The sequence below is a fragment of the Marmota marmota genome, unplaced genomic scaffold (assembly GCF_001458135.2).
Source record: "Marmota marmota marmota unplaced genomic scaffold, marMar, whole genome shotgun sequence".
NCBI classification, from domain to species: Eukaryota; Metazoa; Chordata; class Mammalia; order Rodentia; family Sciuridae; genus Marmota; species Marmota marmota.
Window position 1 is genome coordinate 15,517,445 of NW_026000048.1, and position 13,786 is coordinate 15,531,230.

General features: G+C 37.6%; 1 protein-coding gene across 1 annotated transcript in view; it reads left to right on the forward strand.

Moving 5' to 3' along the window:
• The window catches only part of CUNH10orf67 (chromosome unknown C10orf67 homolog), a 122,948-nt gene that overhangs the window by 46,044 nt on the left and 63,118 nt on the right, over positions 1–13,786 (forward strand). The window contains exon 8 of the mRNA XM_048812757.1: positions 1,729–1,794. Coding sequence (XP_048668714.1) covers positions 1,729–1,794 — 66 coding nt within the window. The remainder of the gene's footprint in view (positions 1–1,728; positions 1,795–13,786) is intronic.

A 13,786-nucleotide genomic window follows, 5' to 3' on the forward strand; every position in this document is an offset into this window, starting at 1 on the left:
TTTTTGTGTTTTTTTTTTTTTTTTTTTTTTTTTTTAAGTGCTAAACACTGTGCTACTGTGGAAAAAAAATTAAAGTGCATATATTGACACAATTGACCTCAGCTGGGAGGGATGCCCAGTCTAGGAGATAGATAAAAACATAAAGAAGTGGATATGGCCATATTAGAAATATGCACGTAGAAAAAAGATACCTGGCCTCATTTGGAAGGATAAGGCTTCACAAACAGTAGTCCCATATCCTATTCTGAGGGAGACCCACTCCAAGGTAAGAAGTCAGAAGAGCTTGTATAAAACAGGCTATAGAGTATGAATACCTATAGTGTGAAATATGTTCATGGAACTGTTTGCAATTTGATATAGCTAGAGGATGAAATAAGAGTTAAATGAGACCACATGGTGAGAATTTGCGGTAGGTAAGAAAGAGGTTGAAGCCTGGGGAGTGGGGAAGGGATAAGAAAAAAACAGAAGAATAAAAAGGACAACTCAAGCTTTTGGATAAGCCACATCCCCCCCCCCCAATGATATTAAAAACAAATTGAAAATGGAACTGAATTTGGGTAGGCTGACCTCTTGCCAGTGATGTGTGCTAAGCACTATCCAATGTGGAGTTCAGTAGCTTTTGTGTTTTAATTCCAATAATCTAATAACAGGGATAGGCGTATCTGTCCTTCAGCTATGGCCACAATACAATCCATTCTCATGAATTTCATTCTAGAAAGGAGACGGACCAGGAGTTGGGGTTTTCAGCATGCTACGGTGCACTTATGAGGCATATCAGAGATCCAGGAAGCCTAGACGAAAGATACTGAGCTGACTCCCACAAGAGGGGCTAGAGTTAGCCAGGAGAGAGGGAGAGTGGGAAGTTCATCCTAAGCACAACGAGGAAGCATCTTGCAGGGAAAGATGTGTAGTTTGCTAGAGCTGAAGGGTCCATAAAAGTAAGGGGTGACAAGGGACAGGGCACAATTGGAAAGAATTAATATTCATGTCAAGTGTTTGAATTACCTTCCAAGTACATCAAGGAGCCTTGAACATTGTGATTGGATCAGATTTGTGTTTCAGGAAGAAAATGAATGGAAGGTAGGAAAATGTAGAGCCAGAGAGACCCATTAAGAGGATACTTGGATAAATCAGGAAAACTATAAAACCCTGAAACAAAAAGGATGGTGACCTTGGGGTATCTGTTAAACTAATAAGTACATGAATTAATTGAGTTGAGTGGATGTCAAGGTCAAGGGTTTAATTTTACAAGTGTTTAAAACACACAAATGAATTATTATTTAAAATGCCATGCTAGTCACATGGGTACAATAGTGAAGTATACAGGCTTTTGATGGCTATTTTCAATCAATATGAATAGGCTTGATATTCACATAAATATAACACAAAAAACTAAGAGAAATGGGTTATAGAAAGAGTAAAGCAAACTTGCTCTTGTGACATACTAGGACTTGCTTTATTATGTATTGGTCTCACATTTGTGAGAAGGGTGGGGTGAGGAAGGTTATAAATATATTGGCATTTTTTGTGTACATTTGTTTGCTTATACAATAATCCTATAATAATATCATTAACATAATAATCTGTACAAATTTAGTTTTTCCTTTGACCACACAGGAATGAATTTTTTCTCATATCAAAAAATGATTTTCCAAATTCTACTGAGGCAAAATTTCAGATGTTCTGTTCTTATCTTGAATTAAAATGTAATATTCTTCTCTATTTCAGTTAATGGATAGCAGAGAAAGATTAAGATATGAACTTGAGTGTGAAAAATCAGTAGTTCAAGATATGGTAAGATGATTTATTATATTTTTTTCCTAATGAATTTGAATCCAAGAATGTAATTTAAATCATGAAACTTCCATATACTCAATTTGTAACTGTTTACATCAAATTATTCATTTGGCCTTTATCAAAAAAAATGTAAGTGCATGCATGGCAAACATTTTAAACAAGCATTTTTGAGAAAACAGCTTGAGTAGCAGTATAATCAATATATTTATTAGGTGATAGAAACTTGCGTAAGAATAATGATTACCATTTAAAAGACTGTTCGAATTTTTTTTCATTTTATGATGGAGATCTAAAAACAAAAACAAATGAGAAAGCCCAATATTTTGAAGGATTTTCTATTTTTAGTTACAAATTGTCACAAGTGACAACAACAACAAAAAAAGAAGCCAGTAGATATTTTGGCATTCTGTGTTAGTCTCATAAGAAAACACTGCCTTTTTATGCTCTTTTAAGAGAACTTTCCAGACGGCTGGTCTTTTATTTTATCAGTTGACTCCCCACCCCCCGGCCCCCACCCCAGCCCCCGCCCAGCTTATGGTGTTGTACTTGGGCTTTCAACTGATCACCACTAGTATGTCTTTGTTACAGTAAACTGACTGTGTTTATTATAATAAAAAATAAAACACAGCTTGACTTGCGTTCTAAATGTGCTTGAAAAGAATATGATACTGTTTAGAAGAGAAAAGGTTGTTCATAGGAAATCCACACCACTGCAGATATTGAAACATTCGCTTTTTTACAGCTTGTCACACTTTGTGCCAAGTCATGACTGTTTCCCCAACTCTGTTTTGTTGCTCTCAGCACCCTGTGTTTTGGGTTCCTTGTCATAGAAATTAATGGAAACAATGCTCCTGGATTACAATAAAGCCTTCTATGAAACCAACTTGGGAAAGCAGGCGATGGGGAAAAATTATGGTCAGCAGCTAGTCACAAAAACCATGTGCTGACAAAATATGTTATTTTGAACCCTTTATTTTTAAATACCTGGCACATGAAAGTAGTCCCCATAACCTGAATCTACTTGGTCAATTTCTTCTACCGAATCCTTCACCCTGCTCAGCCATTTCTGTGAAATCCAGGCTCTGCTTTCAAAATCAAATTTTTAAAAAATATATGCAATGTTGTCATTAAAAGAGGAAGCGTTTTTATAGGGTGGGAAGCAAATGTTACAGGGCTAGTTTGTTAGGGCAACAGAGAAGAAATTAAACCCCCCAGTTGATGGATTTTTGCCTTTATTAGGAGCAGACCTGATACCCTTTGAATTACTTTGCCTTTTTTTGTTTGTTTGTTTGTTTAACTATAATCATTTTACGGGTGCCATTGTACTCCCCACAGAGGAACCAATCACGTGTTATTTTCTTGGTTAGAAGTTTGCTGAGCCCCAAGCTGGTTGCCAAGCAGCCAAAGCCCACATCCCCAACCCCACAACAGCACCAGTGCCTTCAGGATGCTTAGAACTAGTTTGGGGTTTCATGTTTTCAATAGAGGGAATGGTTCTCCTTGTGGTCAGGGTTTCTATGGCGTACCTGCTTTGGGCCTGGGGAGGCCACTATTTCCCCCCTCACACCCCCAAGGCATTCTGCGGTGCAGTTGGAGGGAGACTGGCTTTGTTGCTCTTTGGGCTCCTTTGTTCAGTGTTGCACTCCTTTTTGTTCATAAATTAGGATTTAGGAGAAGTGAGAGAAGGTGGAGCGAACTACAGTCATTTTGTAAAAATCTAAAAAACGTTCTCGCTAAGAGGTTTTTGTTCTAGGCTTGTCTGTTCCTGTTTCCAGTAGAGTCTAGTGTAAAAGTCAAAGATCTGGTAATGAAGAGGCACGATCAATAAGAATAAGTAAGCAATGGGATTTTGAGTGATTGTATTTTTAGATTAATTTTGGGGAAACATATCAAATAATTTTGTATCTTCCTATAATTTCCAGGCCGAGTGTCTTTTATTTATCTTGAAGTTAACAAAAGAAGGAGAAGGTCCTCGTCAGAAAAGTACCACAATTTATCTCTTTCCTTGGCCTAATTTCTTTCATCCCAGTGCATGTGATTTCTCAGAACAATCAAGATAGGAAGGAGGTACAGAGTTGCTCTAGTCCCATTCTGGGGGCCCAGCACCAAGTGACCACTACATCCACCTGCTCCTGTAACTGAGTTCCTGATGTCTGAGTTCCCTTCCAGGCATGCTTCAAGGATGCCCAATCCTACTGCATGCGATGTGTCAGCATTTGCCCATCTAGCTGGGATGCTTCCTGTGGTCTGTGCAAACCTCCTCTGACATTGAAGTTCTTGGAATAGTGGCCCCTGAGACCCACATAACAGGAATAATGGTTGAGTGGGACTGTATCCCTATATGCCACGGCAAGCAGAGCAGCAAGTTCTACTGACCTTGGGGTCTCTGTTTCACTCTCAGTGAGTTCCTGCCCACCAGTCAGTCAAATGTGCTCCACACAGTCCCACACATCTGGTAGCCCTGCTTAATCTCTATAATCTGCTTATAAAGTCAGAGAGGCAGAGGGGAAAATCTTGTGAAAGGAAGAGTTTCCTTGAACAGAGGTTCAAAGCTCATTAGAATGAGGCCCCCAAACAATACACCTTACAGGAAGTCAGCAGATATGTCTACTAAGAATCAAGATGTTCATACCAAGGTGCCTCGGGTGCTGAAGTACTTGCCCTCTCCTAGTTGGTAGCTCCCAATCATCCTCCAGGTCAGAGGTCAGACACCACTTCCTTTGGGAAAACTTCCCTCCACAGCTTTCCCAGCCCAGATGAAGTGCCCACTGTCACATCACATAGCTCCTGGTTCTCCTCTGACAGCTCTCGACACACTCTATAGAGATGGCCTGTTCACTTGTCTTGATGTTACTTGAAGTGAGCTACTTGAAAGTAACAATGGCATCTTGTTCCTGTTTGTACCCCTAAAGCCTATTGTGGTGGCTGCCATGGAGCCAGAAGCTCAGTAAATATTTGATATGAGTAATAAAAGCAATGAGTATCCAAAATGATTAGTTGAAAACGGTAACCCACGACGGCAAGAACTATACATAGTTCAGCAAGTTAGTAATGCCGTTGATATACACATGTGGCATAGCTCACAATGTGCAGAATAACTATTATGTGGTTTTCACTATTAAGTTTCTGGTTCTTTCCCCAGTAGATATTGAACTTTTTAGTCTCAGAATCCCTTTACACTTTTAAAAGACACCCAAAGAGATTTGGTTTAGATGTGTTTTCTTTTTTCCTTTATTTATTTATTAGTTGTAGTTGAACACAGTACCTTTATTTTTATGTGGGGCTGAGGCTCGAACCCAGGGCCTCGCATGTGCTAGCAAGCACACTACCGCTGAGGCACAACCCCAGCCCTAGATGTGTTGTGTTTGTTGAAATTTGCTATCTGTAAAATTAAAACAGAATCAAGTGATTTTTAAAAATCATTTAAAATAACAATAAAAAGCCCTTTACATACTAACAAAAGTAACACAGTGTTTATAAAAATATTTTCCAAAACAGAAAATGTTTATATCTTCTTAGGTTTTTGCAATTTTTAAAAAAATATCTGACTTCTTTGAAGAAAGTTGCATCCTCATATCTAGGTCTGCATTCTGTGTTATGACTAAATATAACATAGCCTCTGGAAAATTCCACTGTACACTTAATAGGCCATGAGAATGAAGAAAAGGCAATTAATTTCTTAATATTACTATGAAAATAATTTAGATGTCACAGAACCCCTAAAAGTCTTGGAAGCCCCAGATGTCCTTGGACTGTGCATTGAGATCTGCCACTCTTGTTTAATAAGGAAATATCCTTAGCCAGATGTGGTTAAGTTAAATATCTTTGTCCTTTTATGATTCTGATGCTCTTCCTTCTCATTTATTCACTCATTGTTTTCCTTGACACATCACCTCTACAATGTTATACTAATACCCCTTTGATGTACATAAGCCATTAATGCTGAGCTCATGCAGAAAATTCCAGATTCCCATTTGAGGAAATTCTCATGGATCTGTCAACAATGTTAGGCTGTTTCCTGCGGGTACTATGTAGGTATTGCGCTGTTATATTCCTAGCTGGTGGGCAAGGGGCACAGGCAAACATACTACTAAGATAGGATGTAGATATAAACCATACTGATTAAAAGCTTACAAGAAGAGAGTACACAGGGAGAAAATACTCCCTTGATCTTTTATTAACCAACCAAAAAGTAAGCTTGGGCAGGATGAATCACAGAAAAAAATGCAGAAGAGGGACTCCACTTTCAGTAACTCTTTGTAATTTATAGGGGAATTGGAAAGAGAACTGGGACCATCTAGTTCACTGCATTACAATGAGCTTCCTGGCCAGAAAATGTCTTTCTTAAAGGAAGAGCAGCCAGAATTGGGCTAGGAAAGATGGCACTAAATCCATCAGTATCAGCAGCTGTTCAGAGTCTCACTTCTGTCCTGCTAAGCCATCTCACTGGCCAACCAACAGAATGAAAATGGAGGACATCCTGAGCCACAGGTTTATCTGTTCCCATTAGTAAGGTCTGAAGGCTCTGTCCCCTCCAGGATGAGTTGGTCACTCCATCATTACTCACACTACACTTAGCAATGAAAGCAATGATCATAATGATAGAGGGACAACTGATCCTGGTTTGCCCAAGCCTCTTCTAGGCTTAGCACTAGAAGTCCTACTCCTAGGAAACCCTTCAGTCTTGGAAACCAGGATGGTTTGTCACCCCAGTGGCTAGAGACCTGGACGCCTCTATTAGTTCGCAATTCCGAATGGACATAAGTTCATGGATCACCAGCAATGTAACTGAGGGGATTCTGAGACAGAATTGAAATTTGATGGGAAAGAAAGCACAAACTTTTAAATATTGATCACAATGATATTGATTACTAGAAGAAATTATCAAGTGATCTAATCATTCAAACCAACTCCCACTAGAAAAAAATCCAAATATATTTTAGGTAAAATATTACAAGCTCCTTTGTGAAAGCATCAGATTGTTGACAGGGGAGAGAAGGATTTCTAAGTCAAAACTCAAACATCCAAGGAAACACAGCAGGGTCTACTGAGTATTCCAAGCTGTTTGCCTAACGGGAATTTGATAATCTGTACTAAACAAAAGTCACAGTCCAGGGCATGCTGGAGACTGTGTGTAGGGTGTGTGTGTGTGTGTGTGTATGTGTAGAGGTGATCAACACTGATCTCCCACATTAGGCTGAGAACCAACAGGTCATTTCTGTAAAGTGAATGTGAGCCAAAGGTAATCCTTCAGCCTCTCCAATACCCAGAGGATCACAAAGGAAAGCTGCTTCCATATTGAACAAAGCATGGGAGACAATCTCTTCCTGAGAGGTTTTAACAGTAGTTAGGGCTCCCAGTTGGTCTGCAACTCAAATTTATATCCAAGGAATTCAAAGCCCTCATGATCATTTATATGGGAAATCCTAATAAATTTATCAAAAACAAACAAACACACACACACAAAACAATAACAACAAAACCAACTACTAGAAGCAATAAGTGAATTTAGCAAGGTTGTAAAGATCAAGATACAAAAATCATATATTTCTATATATAGGCAATGAATAATCAAAAATTGACATTTTGAAAAACACCCCTTTCAATAGTATCAAAAACATGAAAAACTTTTGGATAAATTTAACAAAATATGTACAAAACTGGTACAGTGGATAACATAGAATATTGCTGGAGAGAGATACCATGCTTAAGTTTTAGAGGATGCATATTACTAAACTTGTCAATTTCTCCAAATTGATTTGTAGCTTCAATACCATCCCAGTCAAAATCCCAGCAGATCTTTCTGTTGAAATCAGCAAGCCCACCTTAAAATTTATGTGGATATACATAGGATCTTGGGTAGCTAAAATATTTTTTTTTCAAGAATACAGTTGTAAGACATATACAACCTAGTATCAAAACTTAATGTGAGACACCCACCAGAGCACAGCCTGCAGCACGGGACTGCCCCTTCTGACCAGCAGACTACAGCAAGAGGGCAGGCCCATACTGGCCTGCGCAGGACCCAGGCTCAGAGTAGGCCATGTCCATCCCGCCACCTGCAGACACCCGCCAGAGCCCAGCCTCTGGCCAAGGACTGCCTCTTTTGACCAGCAGACTACCCCTGGAGCTCAGGCCTGGACCAGATCTGCCCTCACCAACTTGCACAAGATGTAGGTCCAGGATCCACACTGCAAGAAAGGAAGACACATAGGCAACATGAGAAAATAAGGGGGGAAAGTGCTCTAAACAAACCCGGATAATACAATAACAGAACCCACGGACAGCAAAGTTGATGAAATATCAGAGAAGGAGTTCAGAAGGTTCATAATTAAAATGATCTGTGAATTAAAGAATGACCTAAATGAGCAAATATAGGCAAAAATGAATCATTCCAACAAAGAGATAAGAGAGTAAATACAGGTAGCAAAAGAAGGAGATAGAGACTTTGAAAAAAAATTGCAGTCAGAAATCCTTGAAATGAAGGATAAAATAAACCAAACAAAAATCTCAATAGAAAGCATAACCAACAGACTAGGTCACTTGGAAGAAAACACCAGAAAATGAAGACAAAGTATACAATCTGGAAAAAAATAAAGTTGACCACACAGTGAAGGTAGTAAGAAACATCCAAGAATTATGGAACAGCATCAAAAAACCAAATCTAAGAGTTATTAGGATAGAGGAAGGCACAGAGTTTCAAACCAAAAGAATGAACAATCTTTTCAATGAGCTAATATCAGAAAGCTTCCCAAGCATGAAGAATGAATTGGAAAACGAAATACAAGAGGCTTACAGGACACTAAATGTACAAAATGGCAACAGATCTACACCAAGGCACATTATAATGAAAATGCCTAGCATACAGAATAAGGATAGAATCTTAAAAAGCCGCAAGAGAGAGGAATCAGATCACATATAGGGGGAGACCACTTCGTTTATCAGCAGATTTTTCAACCCAGACCCTCAAAGCCAGGAGATCGTGGAACAATATATACCAAGCTCTGAAAGAAAATGAGATGTAATGTAACCAAGAATCTTATATCCAGTTATATCCAGCAAAACTAAGCTTTAGATTTGATGATGAAATAAAAACCTTCCATGATAAACAAAAGAATTTACAACTAGAAAGCCTGCACTACAGAACATCCTTGGCAAAATATTCCATGAGGAGAAAATAAACAAGGATGAAAATCAGCAGAGGGAGGGATTACACTAAAGTAAAACCTGATCAGAGGAGAAACCAAGTCACGTTAAATACCAAAAATAACAAAAATGGCTGGGAATAGAAATCATGTCTCAATAATAACCCTGAATGTTAATGCCCTAAACTTACCAATCAAAAGACATAGACTAACAGATTGGATCAGGGGAAAAAAAAAAGACCCAACAATATGCTGCCTCCAAGAGATTCATCTCATAGGAAAAGACATCCACAGATTGAAGGTAAAGGGTTTGGAAAAATCATACCACTCACATGGACTGCAGAAGCAAGCAGGGGTTTCCATCCTTATATCAAATAAAGTAGACTTCAAGCTAAAGTCAATCAAAGGGGATAAAGAAGGACACTACATACTTCTCAGGAGAACCATACACCAACAAGACCTGACAATTATAAACACATATGCCCCAAACAATGGAGCATCTACGTTCATCAAACAAACTCTTCTCAAGTTAAAGAGTCAAATAGATCACAACACAATAATTTTGGGTACTTTAACACACCTCTTTTACCACTGGATAGATCTTCCAAACAAAAGCTGAACAAACTATAGAATTTAATAAAACAATAACTTAGACTTAACTGACATATATAGAATATTTCATCCTTCAACATGCGATTACACTTTCTTCTCAGCAGAACATGGGTCCTTCTCTAAAATAGACTATATATTATGCCACAAAACAACTCTTAACAAATATAAAAAAGTAGAGATACTACCTTGAATTCTATCAGATCATAATGAAATGAAATTAGAAATCAATGATATAAAATAAGAAATAAAAGCTACTCCAACACCTGGAGACTAAATAATATGCTATTGAATAAACAATGGGTTACAGAAGACCCATTACTCCTCCTTGATTAAAAAATTTTTGGAGGTGGATGAGAACACAGATACAACACATCGAAATCTCTGGGACACTATGAAGGCAGTTCTAAGAGGAAAGTTCATTGCATGGAGTTCATTCCTTAAAAGAAGAAAAAGTCAACAAATGACTTAACTCAAAGCCCTGGAAAAAGAAGAACAAATCTACACCAAAAGCAGTAGAAGACAGTAAATAAAATCAGAGCTGAAATCAATGAAATTGAAATAAAAGAAAAAATTGAAAAAATTGACAAAATAAAAAGTTGGTTCTTTGAAAAAATAAATAAAATTGGCAGACCCTTTGCCAAGCTAACGAAGATTAGGAGAAAACTCAAATTACTATCATATATGATGAAAAAGGAAAGATCACCACAGACACTACAGAAATGCAGAAGATAATTAGAAATTACTTTGAAAACTTATACTCCAATAAAATAGAAAATATCAAAGGCTTCGACAAATTTCTAGAGTCACATGATTTGCCCAAATTTAATCAGGATGATATACATGATTTAAACATATAAATTTCAAGTGACAGAAGAAGCCATCAGAAGCCTACCAACAAAGAAAAGCCCAGGACTGGATGGATACATACCCGAGTTCTACAAGACCTTTAAAGAAGAACTGATACCAATACTCTTCAATTTATTTCAGGAAATAGAAAAAGAGGCAGCACTTCCAAACTCATTCTATGAGGCCAATATCACCCCGATTCCAAAACCAGGCAAAGACACATCAAAAAAAGAAAACTTCAGGGCTGGGGATGTGGCTCAAGCGGTAACGCGCTTGCCTGGCATGTGCGGGGCGCTGGGTTCGATCCTCAGCACCACATAAAAATAAAATAAAAGATGTTGTGTCCACCGAAAACTGAAAAATAAATATTAAAAAATTCTCTCTCTCTCTCTCTCTCTCTCTCTCTAAAAAAACAAATAAAAAACAAAAATCAAAAAAAAAAAAAAACCTTCAGACCAATATCTCTAATGAACATAGATGCAAAAACTCTCAATAAAATTCTGGCAAACTGAATACAAAAACATATCAAAAAGATCGTGCACCATGATCAAATGGGATTCATCCCAGGGATGCAAGGGTAGTTCAACATACAGAAATCAATAAGTGTAATTCGTCACATCAATAGACTTAAAGATAAGAATCATATGATCATCTCTATAGACACAGATAAAGCATTTGACAAAATACAGCACCCCTTCATGTTCAAAGCACTAGAGAAATTAGGGATAACAGGAACATATACCAACATCATAAAGGCTATCTATGCAAGTCCCAGGCCAACATTATTTTAAATAGAGAAAAATTGAAGGCATTTCCTCCAAAAACTGGAATAAGACAGGGATGCCCTCTTTCACCACTTCTATTTAACATAGTTTTTGAAAGAAATTAAAGGGATACACATAGGAAAAGAAGAACTCAAATTGGCACTATTTGCTGATGATATGATTCTATACCTAAAAGAACCAAAAAAATTCCATCAGCAAACTTCTAGAACTAGTAAATGAATTCAGCAAAGTAGAAGGATATAAAATCAACACTCATAAATCAAAGGCATTTCTGTATATCAGTGACAAATCCTAAGAAAGAGAAATGAGGAAAATACCCTATTTACAATAGACTCAAAAAAATAAATAAATAAAATACTTGGGAATCAACTTAGAGAAAGAGGTGAAAGAACTATACAATGAAAACAACAGAACTCTAAAGAAAGAATTCTTTGATACAAGGAGAGCAACTAAGAACAGAGCAGGGAGGAAGAGCATGAGGAAAAGATTAACATTAAACAGAGACGAGTGGTGGGAGGGAAAGGGAGAGAGAAGGGAAAATGTATGGAAATGGAAGGAGACCCTCAATGTTACACAAAATTACATATAAGAGGTTGTGAGGGGAAAGGGGGGAAAAAACAAGGGAGAGAATTGAACAACAGCAGATGAGGTAGAGAGGGAAGATGGGAGGGGAGGGGAGGGGGGATAGTAGGGGATAGGAAAGGTAGCAGAATACAACAGTCACTAATATGGTATTATGTAAAAATGTGAATGTGTAACTGATGTGATTCTGCAATTTGTATTTGGGGTAAAAATGGGAGTTCATAACCCACTTGAATCAAATGTATGAAAGATGATATGTCATGAGCTTTGTAATGTTTTGAACAACCAATAAAGAAAAGAGAAAGAAATCAAAGAAGACCTTAGAAGATGGAAAGATCTGCCTTGCTCTTGGATAAGCAGAATTAATATTATCAAAATGACCATACTACCAAAAGCACTGTATAGATTTAATACAATTCTGATCAAAATCCCAATGGCATTCCTCATAGAAATAGAAAAAGTAGTCATGAAATTCATCTGGAAAAATAAGAGACCCAGAATAACTAAAGCAATCCTTAGCAGGAAGAGTGAAGCAGGTGGCATCACTATACCAGACCTTAAACTATACTACAGAGCAATAGTAACAAAAATAGCATGGTATTGGCACCAAAACAGACTGGTAGACCAATGGTACAGAATAGAGAACACAGAGACTAACCCACAAAATTACAATTATATTAGACAAAGGTGCCAAAAACATGCATTGGAGAAAAGATAGCCTCTTTAACAAATGGTGCTGGGAAAACTGAAAATCCATATGCAACAAAATTAAACCTGTATCTCTCACCATGCACAAAACTCAACTCAAAATAGATCAAGGACCTAGGAATAAAACCAGAGACCCTGCATCTAATAGAAGAAAAAGTAGGCTCTAATCTCCATCATGTGGGATTAGGCCCCAACTTCCTTAATAAGACTCCAATAGCACAAGAGTTAAAATCAAGAATCAATAAATGGGATGGATTCAAGCTAAAAATTTCTATTCAGAAAAAGAAATAATCTGTGAGGTGAATAGAGAGCCTACATCTTGGGAGCAAATATTTACCCCTCACACATCAGATAGAGCACTAATCTCTAGGGTATATAAAGAACTCAAAAAGCTAAACACCAAAATCACAAATAATCAATAAATGGGCCAAGGACATGAACAGACATTTCTCAGAAGATGATATATCAACAAATATACGAAAAAATGTTCATCATCGCTAGAAATTAGAGATATGAAAATCAAAACCACACTAAGATTTCATCTCACTCCAGTCAGAATGACAGCTATTTTGCATACAAACAACAATAAGTGTTGGCGAGGATGTGGGGGAAAAGGTACACTCATACACTGCTGGTGGGACTGCAAATTGGTGCAGCCAATATGGAAAGCAGTATGGAGATTTCTTGGAAAATTGGGAATGGAACCACCATTTGACCCAGCTATCTCTCTCCTCGGTCTATACCCAAAGGACTTAAACAGCATACTACAGAGACACAGCCACATCAATGTTTATAGCAGCACAATTCACAATAGCTAAATTGTGGAACCAACCTAGATGCCCTTCAATAGATAAATAGATAAAAAAAATGTGGCATATATACACAATGGAATATTACTTAGCAATAAAAGAGAATAAAATCATGGCATTTTCAGGTAAATGGATGGAGTTGGAGGAGATGATGCTAAGTGAAGTCAGCCAATCCCCTAAAACCAAATGCCCAATATTTTTTTCTGATAAAAGGAGGCTGATTTATAGTGGGGTAGGGAGGGGGGAGCAAGGGAGAAACAGACAAACTCTAGATAGGGCAAAGGGGTGGGAGGGGAAAGGAGGGGGCATGGGGTTAGAAATGATGGTGGAATGTGATGGACATCATTATCCAAAGTACATGTATGAAGACACAAATTGGTGTGAATATACTTTGTATACAACCAGAGATATAAAAAAATGTGCTCTATATGTGTAATATGAATGCATTCCGTTGTCATATATAAACAAAAAATTAATTTATAGTTATATTAGTGCAGGTAAA